Consider the following 13,729-nt stretch of genomic DNA (forward strand, 5'->3'; position numbering starts at 1 on the left):
GCCGTGGCCGCCCGCCGCGGGCTCGGGGCCGTCCCGGCGGGGCATGCCTGGCGCCCCCCGCCGCACCCCCCCCCCGCTTCCGGCGGGGTGGGGGCGGGGGCGAGCCGCCGGTGCCCACGGGGCCCTTCCCTGGGCCGCCGCGCTCCCTCCGGGGCGGCCGAGCGCGGAGCGCCGAGCACCTGGAGACGCTCCGCGGCGGCGGACACACGCCACAGCCCCGCCGGGCGGCGCCAGCAGGTAACGGCGCCGAGGGCCGCGGCCGGGGCCCGGCCGTGGCGGACCGCGAGCTCCGGGGGTTGAGGGGGGGGGGGGACGGGTCCCCTCTTTGCCAGCCGCACGAGCCCCTCGTCGACCCGGAAGCGGGCGCGGGGGCCGCCGCCGGGGCTTCCCCGGTGACACACGGATGGCGGCGCCCCCCCCCGCCCCCGGGGCTTGGTGGGCGGGGCTGGAGGCGGCCCCGCCCCCCGCCGCGCCGCGCGGGGCTGAGCGGGGCGGCGGCGGCAGGAGGCGGCGGCGGCCCCCGGTGGGTGCCTGGCAACGGGTGGGGTGGGGAGGGGGAGGGGATGCCGGCGGGGCCCCGCGGGGCGGGACGGTGGCCGGGAGGGGGGGGGGCCCCGCTGTGTCACGGGCCGGCGGCCGGGCCTGCCCTGCCCTGCCCTGCCCGGGGAGCCCCCCGCGGGCGCCAGCCGCGCCGCGCTGCGGCCCGGGCCCCGAGCGGCTCCCGGCCGGTCTCTGCTCGCCGTGCCGGTCTCCGGCGGCGCCGGGCAGGGCCGCTCGCACCGACCGGCGTGTCCCCGGGCCGCGGGGCCCCCCCCGAGCTCCCCTTTCGGCGCTGCTCGCGGCCGCTTCGCGAGGCGCCTCCGTTCGCCCCCGGGCAGGGCGGCGCCGTCCCCTGCCCCGGGCTCCGGTTCTGCATCCGTTGCTTTATCCCCCTCTTTGTCTCGCCTTCCTCCTTCCTGCTCCGTCCTGGCCGCTTCCTGCGCTCCCCTTCCACCGGCGAGGTCGCGCCGTGCTCGGAGGAGCTCGGAGAAACCGGGCGAGAAGCGGCCCCGCTTTCTTTCAGAGCCCCCCAAAAGCTGCGCGTCTGGCCGCCTTTCCCGTTCTGGCAGGCAGCGAGACGCGAAATAGTTCCCAAACTTTGTCCCCTGGCGTTTTGGAGCGGCTGCGTGCAGCCGGAGCGTCCTTAGGAAATGCGTTTATGGACTTTGGAGAAGCAGTCTTCTCCCGAAGCGTTGTACCCCTTCGCTCGCTGAGTCCTGTTACCGGCGGAGACGTGAAGATGGATGGTCTGGGGCCCTGGCAATTATTTGATGTATGGCCTTCGAGCTCTTCAGGGCAGGGATTCTGCGTTGATATATTGCTCGCTGTACTGCCGAGGCTCAGTAAAATAACTCTCCTTCTTCCTGTCTGAGGTCTGCCTGTCTCTTCTGTTTTCAGACTGGTAGCTTGTCTTGCAACGGTATTATGTTCTTAGTAGCCGGTACGAATAGGAAGTCATAAAAATGAAAGATCTTTTAAGAGAAAATAGAAATGTTAAGACCAGCTGTTGCCAGGCCTGCTCAGTGTCGGGATCGGAGGCTTGCTGCTTCTTTCTCAGGAGCTTCCTTTGAGTTTGCAACCTTAGGGCAGCCCATTCTCATTCTGGTGATAAGTTGGCTAAAAACAGAGGAGTTTGTTAAAGCTGCTTTTCTGACCCTGCGTTGGATTGAAAATCTCCAGTTTTATTCTCTGTGTCTCACTGTGTGGTTGGCATAAAGCTGGAGAGCCAAGTTAAGGTAGAGCATTGCTTTCTCTGTCCAGCGGGCAAGAAGACAGGGCACGGACTGTTTTCTCTCCATGATGAAAATGAGATTTTTTCAGACTCATAGGATGACAGAACCATGTGGTCTGATGTTGGTAGTATTAAGAAAAGACTTTGCAATGAGTTCATTAATATGACAGTCAAGCCAGGCTCCTGAGACTCTTTAGTTGCTAATATTTAGGGGTCTAATATTGGGAGAATTACCAGGCCGTGGCTGGAAGACAGTTTAAATAAAAAGCCATAAAAAAGTTAGCTACTGCACAAGCACTACAGTGAAGTCACCTGAAATGATGTTTAATCTTGGGACAGAGGGATATGTGTCACACGCAGTAATCTCTCATCACTAAAGCATATGTTGTAGTTTGAAGTTTAGTGCTGAAGGAGTGGTAGGCTTTTTGTTTGCTCTTTTAGGTCTGAGCAGGTGTGGCTGGGAGCAGCCAGCAGCCGGCTCCGATGAGAGCGTTTCCTTTCCCTCCGTATCTTTGAGTCACAAAGTTGAGGTATTTGGTCTGCTGTCCCTTTTTTCCTTCTCAGCCGAGATGCATGTGAGTGAAATCTAGTCCACTGAAGTGCCTGGAATTTGAGTTGTCTGAGTGTCAGGATTTCAACCCTCGCTAGTGACTGCTATTACTTTTTCCTTTAGCTCTGTACTCTGCATGCCATTGCTGCACCAGTAGGTCAAAAATAAAAGACTTTTTGGTGACCTACATAATTCTCTCCATGAAATGGGACAACCTCAGAATGGCTCCCTATGGTAAACTTTTTTCCTTGCTTTGGCTAGGTTATCTTAAATAGCTCCAACTAATAGCTAGTAGTTTTTAAAGCTTTTTTTTTTTTTTTTAATGTAGAGGTACTGAAATTCAAAGGGAAGGTCGTTACAAGTGCTCTCATGTATACGTAGAGAAGTATAGATCAGAGCGAGTGACTAGTTGAGAGTTGCACAGAAAATCCTGCCAGAGGACTGGGGAGAAACGGAAAGTCCCGACTACTGGGTTCCTGTACTCTGTCTCTGCTTGCTGCCTTCCAGCACGCTGTAATGTGTGCTTGAGGTGTGGGAAATGCAAACTTAACATTTGTTTTTTCCAAGGGGAGGAGGAAACAGTAACTTCTGCAGTATTTCTGAGATGTCTCCTGTGCAGTGGTTCTGTACTCATTTAATATGTAAAACCAAATTCAAGTTAGCAAAGGTTTCCTTGATTAAGAGGGGAAAAAAAATACTGTTGGGATTTTCTTTCTTGAAGTGTTTCATGCTTAAACTTGGTGCTGATTTGTAAATCACCTCTTGTATCGCCTTTGTGCCCAGACATGCTCTAGGTCTCATGTTCTGCTTCGAGAGCCCTGTAGTTTGGCTTATTTTACTTGTAAAGCTGTTAAATTCTTGCACAGAAAATTAGCCCTTGAAGCCACAAGCTCCATTGCCAGACACGCAGCTGCTCCGCAGTGTGGCTCGCAGGCTGCAGCCCTCCGCTGAGCACAGGCTGGCACACACCTGCGCTGGCTGAAGTTGTTTGCGAAGGAACCCGTGTGCCTTGGGCGCCTGGGAAGCGCTCTGGTGTCACGGTGCGCCCCGCGCAAGCCGTGCGCAATATGCTGGATCCGGTGTCAGGCCCGGGCAGGAACCCTGCATTTCCCTTCTCCGCCGGAACGCGAAAGCTTGTGCAACCGGAGGCAGCAACATTTGGTCCAGCAGCCCCTGCCAAGGTGAGGGTGTCATCTGCCAAGCCAAACAGGATTTCGTTGCTTATCGGTTTGTGAGAAGGCGAAGGGCATTTGGAAAGGAGGCGAGCAGCCAGCGTTATTTGAGATGCTGCTGGCTGCGACTGGCCGGGCTCTTGTGAAGAGGGTACGGGGATGATTTCAGGAGTTGGCTCCCTAGTGCGTTTCTGAGATCCTGTGCAGCTGCGAAGTGCTGCCAATGGCTGGGAGAGCAGCCAGGGGCTGTGAGAACAGTCTCAGTAGCTGCAGCAAAGGTTTTTAGTGGTGACAGTTGATGTGTGGGAGAAGAAAATGTATGTGTGCTTAATAAATATTGGCACTCAGCAAGGGCTTATCAGCTAATTCAGTGCTTCAGCTTCTGGAGAGCAGGGTTGTTCCTGCCACATTGGAAAGAATCCTTTAAAATCAGGGGATAAATAGAAAATTAATGTAAAAACACATTTTTAATGGTATGAATGTATTGCTCACTAAGGTGTAGGAGAGAGTTTCTGCCTGCCTTCCCACGTGAGTGCAAGATGGGCAGCTATAGTGTCGGCTTCTCCTCTCAGCCCAGGCCCCGTGGACCGTCCGGGCAGAGGTCGCCTCGTGCGTAGAAAAGGGCTCAGAATGGAGCAACCCCTGGAGATCTGGTTTTTGATGCTTGCTGGTTGGTGTCATATTAACTCCTGTCTTTTGGGAAGGAAAGGCAGAATCACAAGCTGTGTTTGAGAGACATGTGGGATTGTAGGATTAGACTAGATGACCTTTGGATATCTGTTCCATTACCTGGTCATAGCTAGGACCAAATACTTACATAATTCCTTGTGGATATCTATTTGTCTAGCCTGCCTTCGAAACCCTCTAGTGATGGAAATGCCTTCTTCAGGTTGTCCTATTCTGGTGCATCAGTATCCTTACTACTGGAATGACGAAACTAAATTTTCCTTGCTGCAGTTTAATTGCCTTACTACTTCTCCTGTCCTGCATGGACCGCTGTTCCCCTTTCTGGCAGCAGCAGTTCACCTGTGTTTCCCTTTTTTTTAATCTTTCTAATCATTCTTGTCACTCTCCCTGAAACTGTCCAGTGACTTGCATCTGTTCTTTTTATTGTTATGACCAAAGCTAAATAGGATTCCCTAGGCTGTGGCAACGGTGAAAGAGGATATATGAATATCCCAGTATATTTGCCTATTTGTTTCCACCATGATAGTGGACTTCTGTTCAGATTTTGGTGTTAAATCATCCCAATATCCTATTTTGAGGGACTGTTGCACATACTTAGTCATTTTCAATGTATTTTCACAGTTTGGTTTTCTGTTTATGTATATTTTGCATTTGTCCTTATTAAATACCATCCTTTTTTTTTTTTTTTTTTCACATAGGCCATTTCTCCAATTTTTCAAGACCACTTTGAATTCTGTTGTTGCATCTGCTGTCTCTCCCCGCTTAATGTCATCTGTAAATTAACAGGCAGACTTTTATTCCACGGCACCCCTCACCCATGTTCCTGTCATTAATGAAAATATTGAATAATACCAGATCCAGGGGAGATTCCTGGGAACACCGCTTTACTCACCCCAGTTTGATATGTCAATCCATTTTAGGGAGAGCCTCGACAGCGACCCCAGCTATTGTCTTGCACCAGCCCTGAAGTGGTCTCATCTGGACGGTGTGCCACTAACTTCCTCAGAAGGACGTCATGGGAGGCAGCATCCAAAACCTTACAAAGTCATAACATGTGCTACTTCTCACTTCCCTTCAAAAAAACCTTTTACCCAACCTGGAAGTAAATTAGATTGATTTGACATGCCCTGGTTTTGATAGATCAGAGCTGGCTGTTGTTCTTCTCGTTTCTTTAGATAGTTTAAATATTTATTCTGTAGAGGATGCAGAACAGCGACTCGATAGTAATCCACAGTCACTGCCACCCTGGGCTAACATTAAGCTGGCAACCTGAAAATGAAATGATCCATTTTCATGCTTTATCTGACTCTTCCCTGGCTTTATCTGAGGCGTAGCTCTCCTGTATGCAAGTTAAATATAACAGAATAAATTTCTGTACAGGCAAAGCATCGTGTTGTTGACCTCCTGTCTTTTTCTTCATTCGTCTTCCCAACCTGTGCATGCATGTGTGTACTTGCACCGCACTCCACCTGCACATCAAGGCAATGCCGAAGCAACAGGTGTTCGGGAGGATCAAAATGATTCTTCCCCTTAAATTCTTCTGGCTTTCCAGGGAGCGGCTTTTGATCTTCACCTGTTGCTTTGTTCTTTCTGTGCTGGGTAAAAACTAATTAAATGTTACTTCTGTTGGCAGAGAAGTACTGCACCTCTTCCTGCATTCCTGAAAGCCCTTGGAGAGCTGCAGTAGGACAACAAACAAGCTCTGGTTTCGTACATGCATCTCCATCTGCTGTCCTTACTAGGAACAACTTGCCTGTGTTTCTCCGAGGAAGCATTCCCTGGCAAACAGCTGCCATCACCTCAATACTTTCTCTTTGCTCACGCAGGTTTTGTGTATTTAGAGTTCTGATGAGTTAGCTGATGTAATTAAAGGTCTGCATATTCAGGCTGGCTTGATAGCAATGGGGCGCAGCAGAGTAGACTGTGCTGCCTGCAAAATGTTGTGATAACAGGTTGGCCCCCTCAGCTTCAGATATGCTGGGGATTCAGAGCCTCTGGTGCCATACAGGTTGCTCCACATCACTGCTTCAAGATCCCTCGATGTTGTGTGTTGAAATGGTGTTTTGTAACTTGGTGGTGGGAAGGAGGAATTGCAACAGAGAGCGCTCGCTGTTCTCTATTCTTGCAGGGTGGAATGAGAAGAAAGGTGACTTACTCTTTAAATATGGCTGAGGCAAATGATTTTCTTCAAGATATATACCAGAGCCGGTAGCAGTACTGTATTCTTTGGAGACCTGTAAAAGAATGAGCATTCCTAGCTGTTGGATAGGTGCTAATGGCTCTACCGGTGTTTGGTTTTTAGGGCTGAGACATGAAGATATACGCTGCACTTGGTGCTAGAAAGAGATGTAGGAGTGAAGGACTTGCAAAGTAATTCTCTTACCCTAACCGCTTACTGGACACAGTACGTAGCAGAGTTGAGGCTTCTCCGTCAAGTTCCAGTGAAGACTGAAGTGCAAAAACTGCTTGGGCTGTGACTGTGATCAGGCTGACAAATCAAGCGATTAGTAGTTAAGCCAATAGTTTGTCCTTTTAATAAAGGCTCTGTCAACTACTTGGCAGTCTTATTTGCTATATTCTGTATGTAAAAAGCTCTTGGAATCAGGACAACTATTTTCCTTCCATGCAGCTTTTACTCTGCTACTTGGGAACTGCTAGTTTCTGTTTTACCACCTCTGCTCTCTCACTTCCTCATTTATCTGGAGAAAACTGTGTTTAAAGTGTGTTAAAAATCAGGGCTATTCAGTATCTGGTTTTGCATGCTTTAGGCCCCTAAATATTTCCTGCATATAGTACCACTGATAGTATAAGTCAAGGCCTATTTGCTTTTCTTTTCTTTTTTCTTTTTTTTCTTTCTGGATATCCCTATTGTGTGCTCTGCAGACCGTGGTGCGAGACAGTTGTCATGAGTAACACACTGAATTGATTTCTCCAGCTGCTGTACCAGGACCTGGCACCATGGGAATATGTGGTGCACACTAGGTCAGACTGGCCTGTTCACTAGCAAGTAAGGCTGAGTAAATAAAAAGAAACAAAAGTAGATGTTTCCTGACCTCATGCACTTTTGGCAGAATAGAAACTGTGCCTCGCAGCTAGGGGAAGTGGCACCAGGTAGAGCCTGCTCTGCCCTGAATTATTTTGGGTGGTCTGTGGAATTGCTCCGTGCAAGACCCACCTGCTGTTTCACCGTATCAAGTGTTCTTCCTGATCTGTCTGCTAAATAGCTTGTAGCTTAAGCAACCCCTCCGGATTCACTGTAGAATTTCTCATCAGCAGCCCTGCTGAAGAACGCTCCTCACTTGAGTACAAGGCTTATTTGGTGGTTAGCTGGGGATCATATTCCACAGTTAGCTAAAATTAGCTATTGATACTGAAATATTTGCCTTGAGTTGGCATGCATACTCTGTTATTAGATTGGCCCACTCTATTGAACGTGGCTCTCTTGCTGCTTATCTCTGAAAAAGCCCTATTTAACCATCCCTTCTCCAAAAAAAAAAAAAACCACAGCAGGTTTGTGCCAAAAATTGGTAAGTGCAAGATGAAAAAGTTTTAATTTACATTTTCTTGGAGATCAGTGGTTATTATACCTTGGATGAGGCAGCAGCCGCTCATTTAATACTGTGGCCTTCCAGTAGTAGTTCTGTGCTATAACTGAGGGAATCCTCCAGGATCTACTCTGACTTTCCTTGGCGTCCCCCGGACAGTGATACACTGGGCAGCTTTGCATCTCTGAGTATTCTCGTATTAGGCAATTTTGAGTGACAAACACTACTTTCCTGTTTCTCCCCCATGGTAATTATTCAAATGTAGTTTTTTGCTACCTCCCTGTTTCCTCATTGCAGAGAAAAAGATCGTAGGATAAAGACTTAATTCTTGTTCCCTGCTCTCCTCCTACTCGGTTTCCCATCGTTGCTAACATTAGTGAAATTCCAGTAGTGCAGCCAGGCTTAGGTGACCCCCTTGACTGCCAACACTAGCATTCACTGAGACCTGTGCTGATATACTGTCTGGTGTATTATTTGGCAAGTCTTTTTCTTCTGTAATCAGCATCTTTAGAACATGGATGGTGATGATACACAACCAGAGCATTTGGCCGTTCTTGCTTCAGTTGTAGGATTGATGTTGCAGCTGATGGGAGACCTCTTCCTTCTCAGGCAGTGAGTGGCAGACACGTGCTTTGCAGTCATTATATTTGTTCTAACACTATTCTTACCTCCTTCTTGGCAGATCTTCTGAATTTGGCTCCTGATTGAAGTTGACAGATAATGGAAACATTTCCTTGGCAATGTCTCTGGGGCGACTCCTCCGACGTGCCTCTTCAAAAGCCTCTGACCTCCTGACCTTAAATCCTGGTGGTAGCAGCAGTTCATCTTCCGTGCTTGATGGGGAGATTATCTACTCTAAGAACAATGTCTGTGTCCATCCTCCTGAGCTGCTACAAGGCATCGGGGAGCATCACCCAGGTGATAGGCTGTTGCAGACGCTGCTCGCTTGCAAATTTTTGTGTCTCTTAGGGAGTTTGTATGTATTTTTGCATCTTGGGCTCTAAAGAATGAAGAGATGCCAGTGGGGGACAGGGCAAGGCAATCTTATGAGAAACTGAGGAGAGCCATCCACAAGCTGATCTATCAGCTCTTCTTTTAATAGGAAAATTGATGATATGCCTCCTTTCTCTTCTGGCCTAGGAGGAATTTGCCTGTTTTAATGAGTCCTTTTTTTATTGGCAGAAGATGGACAAAGTTGTCATTTGAGGATACTAACTTCTGCTGCTTTTTCAAATATGTGTGTTCTTCAGAGAAGCCAAGTGTCATCATGTAACTGTCATTGCTAGAGTGGCCTCAACAACCGTTGGTAAAGGGAAAACAAAGGAAACCTGATTGTGGCCGCATGCACTGGAGTAAATGAAGATAAATGCTGCCCTGTCCCTGTATTCTCATTTGTTACTACATTCTTTCATGTTTTCATCAAAGAGAGTAGTGGCTACTGGCTTAACTTCACAAAATTAATTATTCTATGAACATTGACCCACACTTCCCTTTTTCGTGTGTGTGACTTTTTTTTTTTTTGGCTTTCTATGAGAATTCTAGCCCTTTAGCTACGCTAAGGTAAATATTCTTGAGAAACAAATCTTTAGCTGGCACTTGAAATTGTTTAACTAACTAACAGTGAAAGCTTTTCATGTGGCAACGTATTTCGTAATTTACTCTTGATTAGTAATCCATCCAGGAAGTTGAAATAATTGCGTGTGATTTCTGTGTCCACTTAGGACAGAGGGAATTTAGGCTATTCAAAAAACATATGCAGACTTGAAATTATCTGTAAATACTGAATAATGTTGAGAACTCCACAATATATTTGGCAGATTTCTCTACTGGTAAATAAAAAGTTTGTTTTCCCATGGGTAATGGTGGTAAAGGGAGAGAGATGGGGAAAGGCAAATTTCTGGCTGATGCAGTTTCCTAAGAATAAAGCTATGTCATAACTGGTTGATCCTTTGCTCTCTTGAAGGCTATCTGTGCTTGTACATGGAGAAAGATGAGCTGCTCGGTACCACGCTTATCCTTGCCTGGGTCCCAAACTCTCGCATTCAGAGGCAGGATGAAGAAGCCCTGCGCTATATTACCCCTGAGAGCTCCCCTGTCCGGAAAGCTCCCCGCAAACGTGGCCGGCACACTCAGGGTTTCGGCATTGTCCGGCCGGCTTCCCCCACGGAGCAGAAAGGAGCAGTGATCCTGAAGGAAGACGACATCCTGGCTGTGTCACAGCTTGTGAAAGATGTGGCTTATGTCAGCTCCCCTTCTTCAGAAGGGGAGAAGCTCTCCCAGGGTTGTCCGGCAGCAGACGGCACCCGCCATTCCCCCCAGCCTGCCCACAGCGACTCAGGAATCTTGTCGACAATCAGTTCTCAGGATGAGCAGAACAGGTCGGAGCTGTCCGTGGAGGGGCCCGAGGAGGGTCTGGACTGCAGGCCGGAGCAGGGGGAGGACGAGGGCTCCTTGGAGCTGTCTGCTGATGATGTGAGCAGGGACAGTACTTTTGACTCTGATTCTGATGCCTTCTCTTCCCCCTTCTGCCTCTCTCCCATTAGTGAAGCCCTTGGGAAAAGCAGTAGTTCTGTGTTTCTGGATAATGAAAGCAGGTGAGTTCGTCCTTTTTACCAGTTTCTGGGTGAATGGCTGGGCTGCAGGTTGCTGAGCCTGGAGACTCTGAAGGAAGTTCAGAAGCTTCACAGTGGTGTGGAGTTAAATATCCTGGTTTGCTTCAGGTTTACTTTAATTCCTCCTCTACTGTAACACCTGTAAAATTTCCAGGAAATTGCTTGTCGGCTAGTCCTGCTTCTGCTTGCTGAAGCCTTGTGCAGTCCATCGTTCAGGGCTGTGTGTGTACGGGTCTGTCAGCTGAACTGTCTTGAGCCCTGGAAGAGCAGCATTACCGCATTAGAAAGGTGCTTTGTCGGTCTAATTAATTCTGCTGGGGAGATTTATTACTTGCTTCTTGTGGAGAGCCACGTTAAGGCGTCTGCCTTCCCGTTCCAGCTCTGGTATTGAGCTTTGGGTATCTCTATAAAGCGCTGTGTTGACGTGAAGTCTGCGTGTACGAGCTCATTTTGGTGGTGTTTACACGTGGTCCCACTTAGATATATAAACATTAATTCTAAGATGTCTAACCTGGATATTTTAGTCAACACAGGTATATCTAAATGTCAACACTTTTCCATGGCACCTGCAGTAAACTCCACGTGGAGGAAAGAGGGCACCTTGGCAAAGGAATAACGACTAGTAATATACCTGTATCCCTTACTGTATTAATGTGCAATGTTTATGGCTTTCTGGTCGGCGGTCTGTGCGGTGTATCACTCCTTGCCATCTTGGGAGAGGATGGGCGTGCTGCATTCTTGAAGCACCATGGGGCTGATTTTAAAGATATTGCTGAGCTTTGAAACTATGCCTGAAATTAGGAAAAACAAGTTCTTTGTGTGTGTCAAGAATATACAGACCACATTAAGATGTGACATTTGAAGATATGGTGTTGCTTTATTTTATGGGCTAATTTCAAACTCGGAGAATGGCAATAAGGACAAGGTTTATAAAGGAAGTACTGTAATAGATTCAACTCTTTCTGGATATTATAAAGCACTTAAAAGTGCAGTGATCTGAGAAATTTGTATCCGCTTTGCATTTGATGCATGTCCTAGCAGTAAGTTTATAATTAACTGCAAGCCTCCAGAATTTTCTGGGATGGAGCATTGCAGTGGCTCAGGGGGAAGCGGTTTCAGCAGAGCTTTGGAGGAGCTGGCATGGCACGTCCCAGCCTGCTGCAGCTCCCTCCTCTGGCTACAGAATTGCATTGCAAAGTGCCCAGAATGGGGTCTTGGTTTGCCAAATTGCATTAAGCAACATCAATTTGAACGTGTTTCTTTTAGCTCTCTAAATACGATGCCCGACGCTCTCTTTTTGACAACAGATAGAAATGTGGAAGACTAATGAAACTACATAAATATCATTATATATGTTGAAAAAAACATGCAGAAAAGCCTTTGAATGATTAAATATCAGTTCTAATAACAGACTTTATTTTGTTCTTCCATTCTTGGATATTGGTTAACTCTTTCAGTGAAATAGATTGTGATTTTTACTTCTGTTGGTTTCTAATTTTTCCCATTCAGATAGTGTTCTAGCATTAGGCTACTGTTTTGGGGTTGGACCTTTAGTTGCACATGCTTTCAGAGAAGGCTATGTCGGTTTAGAAATATCTTGGCCTTGACTTAAGAAACAGAAGAACAAAAAACCTACCACCACCACCAAAGCCTTCGTTTGTTCTAAGATGTGTAAAAACTTTTTCTTTGAAGCAGCACTGACAATCTGAGCATGTTTGACCTGTCTCTGTCACTCTGAAAAAGGTTTTTATTTTTTTAAGTAAATTTATTTGCAGTCTGAGTTTTAATAAGAGGTCACGAATCAGGATAATGTTTTGAATAAATTATGAGAAATTTGTATTTATTTTCATTATATTTTTAGTGATGATATTTCTGTTCTTAGAGTCATGTAGCTGTTGCAAATAAGTATATTGCAGGGCTGTCACAGTGCATTTTCAATCAAAGGTGACCTATAGTATAAAGAACAGTTGTTCTTTGTAAATAAAGTACAATTAAAATGTTTCTATGAACATTCCTGACTTCTAGAATAAGTTTTTTAAAGGAAAAATATTCCTCTCTTTCAATGTAGGGGGGAAGTTGTGGCCTCATCTGCGGCCTGATTCATCCACACACGCTGAATAAGGGATCATTATCTTCGCTTTAGTAGTTAGAAACAGGAGTCGTGAGGGACACGTTCAGAATAATTTCCTAACTCCACTGAAGAGCGGGAGACTGAACTCATCTCGCAGAAATCCCAGCCCTGGGCCTCGGCCCCAAGGCCGCACGCGTGCGTTTCCAAAGGGTGCAGTAGCGGTAGAGAGCTTTTGAAGCGGATCGTGCCCGGGCAGCGATACCCCGCCAGGAGGCAGCTGGTGAAGACCTGGGCCAGCAGAGCAAGCGGGAGCTTAGCAAACGGGCAGGAATCCGGGGGCTTTGCAACGCTTGCGCTCTACGCTGTTAGTAGCGTCAAGCAAGGAAGCAAGTGCGGCGTGCTGCATCGCTGGTACCTTGCCTCTGAATCCATGCAGCGTTTCCTAGTCCAGCTCGGGCGAGCCCTCTGCCGGCTTCCCTCGGCTGCTGCTCGGAGTCGTACCAATTCCAGCAGTGCAGGGGCTGGCTTTTAAAATACGCTGCCGATGGTCGTGGCGGACTTTTTTTTTTTAACTCCTCCAGCACCAATCCGGAAGCCTCTTACAGTATATGCAGCACTCATAATTTGCAGCAGATTAGTAAAACAGACCTTTCATTGTTTGGGACTTCAGACTTGAAAGGCTTTTGTCCAGTGTGTCCGTTTTTTTTATGCCAATTTGTTCTTCCCCACAGAACCCTGATATCTGCAGGAACTGCACGTTCCTTACAAACTCTTTGGGAGATTTTTCATAGGATACTTTGCAAAAGTTTGCTCGGAAAGCATTCTCTTATTGCCTGCATTCACCCCAGTTTTGTGGGGGGTGGGTGCTGTCTCAAAGTCACTACTAGTATGAAAACAGCTTCCTTGTTTCTTAAGGTTTTTTTTTTTTTTTTTTTTCTGCTGGCTGCTTCCCATCTGAGCCAGAATTGGAGTGTGAACAAAGTTTGTGCTGCTGGCAGATTGCTTCAGCTCTTTTCCCTCCCTACCCCCCAGTCACCACCTCCTCCCTCCAAAAAGGAACGAATGTTTCTGGTTATTTCCCTCGGCATTGGAGAGCTGTTAGGAGGAGAACGCTGCTTTTCCCCATGATTCTTTCAAAAGCTGAAGCAATACGTTTCATGGGTGTTTCAGTGCAGTCATCCTTCTTTCCCTGCAATTAGATATTGTCAGAAATGGAAAAATATGACATTGTGGAAGAATTAAGAGGGAAGAATTAGGAAGCACGTTCAGACTTGGGTCAGATGAGATCAGGATGGCCAACCTATATGGCTCAGCAAGCTGC

General features: G+C 47.5%; 1 protein-coding gene across 12 annotated transcripts in view; it reads left to right on the forward strand.

The window, feature by feature from the left end:
* Window positions 1–179: 179 nt before the first annotated feature.
* The window catches only part of TBC1D16 (TBC1 domain family member 16), a 48,342-nt gene continuing 34,792 nt past the window's right edge, over window positions 180–13,729 (forward strand). For 10 of the 12 annotated variants that reach the window (XM_067308073.1, XM_067308076.1, XM_067308075.1 and 7 more), the window contains exons 1-3: window positions 456–523; window positions 8,408–8,643; window positions 9,689–10,319. In XM_067308073.1, coding sequence (XP_067164174.1) covers window positions 8,466–8,643; window positions 9,689–10,319 — 809 coding nt within the window. In that variant the 5' untranslated portion in view covers window positions 456–523; window positions 8,408–8,465. Of the gene's footprint in view, window positions 238–455; window positions 524–8,407; window positions 8,644–9,229; window positions 9,286–9,688; window positions 10,320–13,729 lie in introns of those variants that run through there. The other 2 variants (XM_067308074.1, XM_013944517.2) reach the window with 2 other exon arrangements.

Source organism: Apteryx mantelli, chromosome 19 (assembly GCF_036417845.1).
Source record: "Apteryx mantelli isolate bAptMan1 chromosome 19, bAptMan1.hap1, whole genome shotgun sequence".
NCBI classification, from domain to species: domain Eukaryota; kingdom Metazoa; phylum Chordata; class Aves; order Apterygiformes; family Apterygidae; genus Apteryx; species Apteryx mantelli.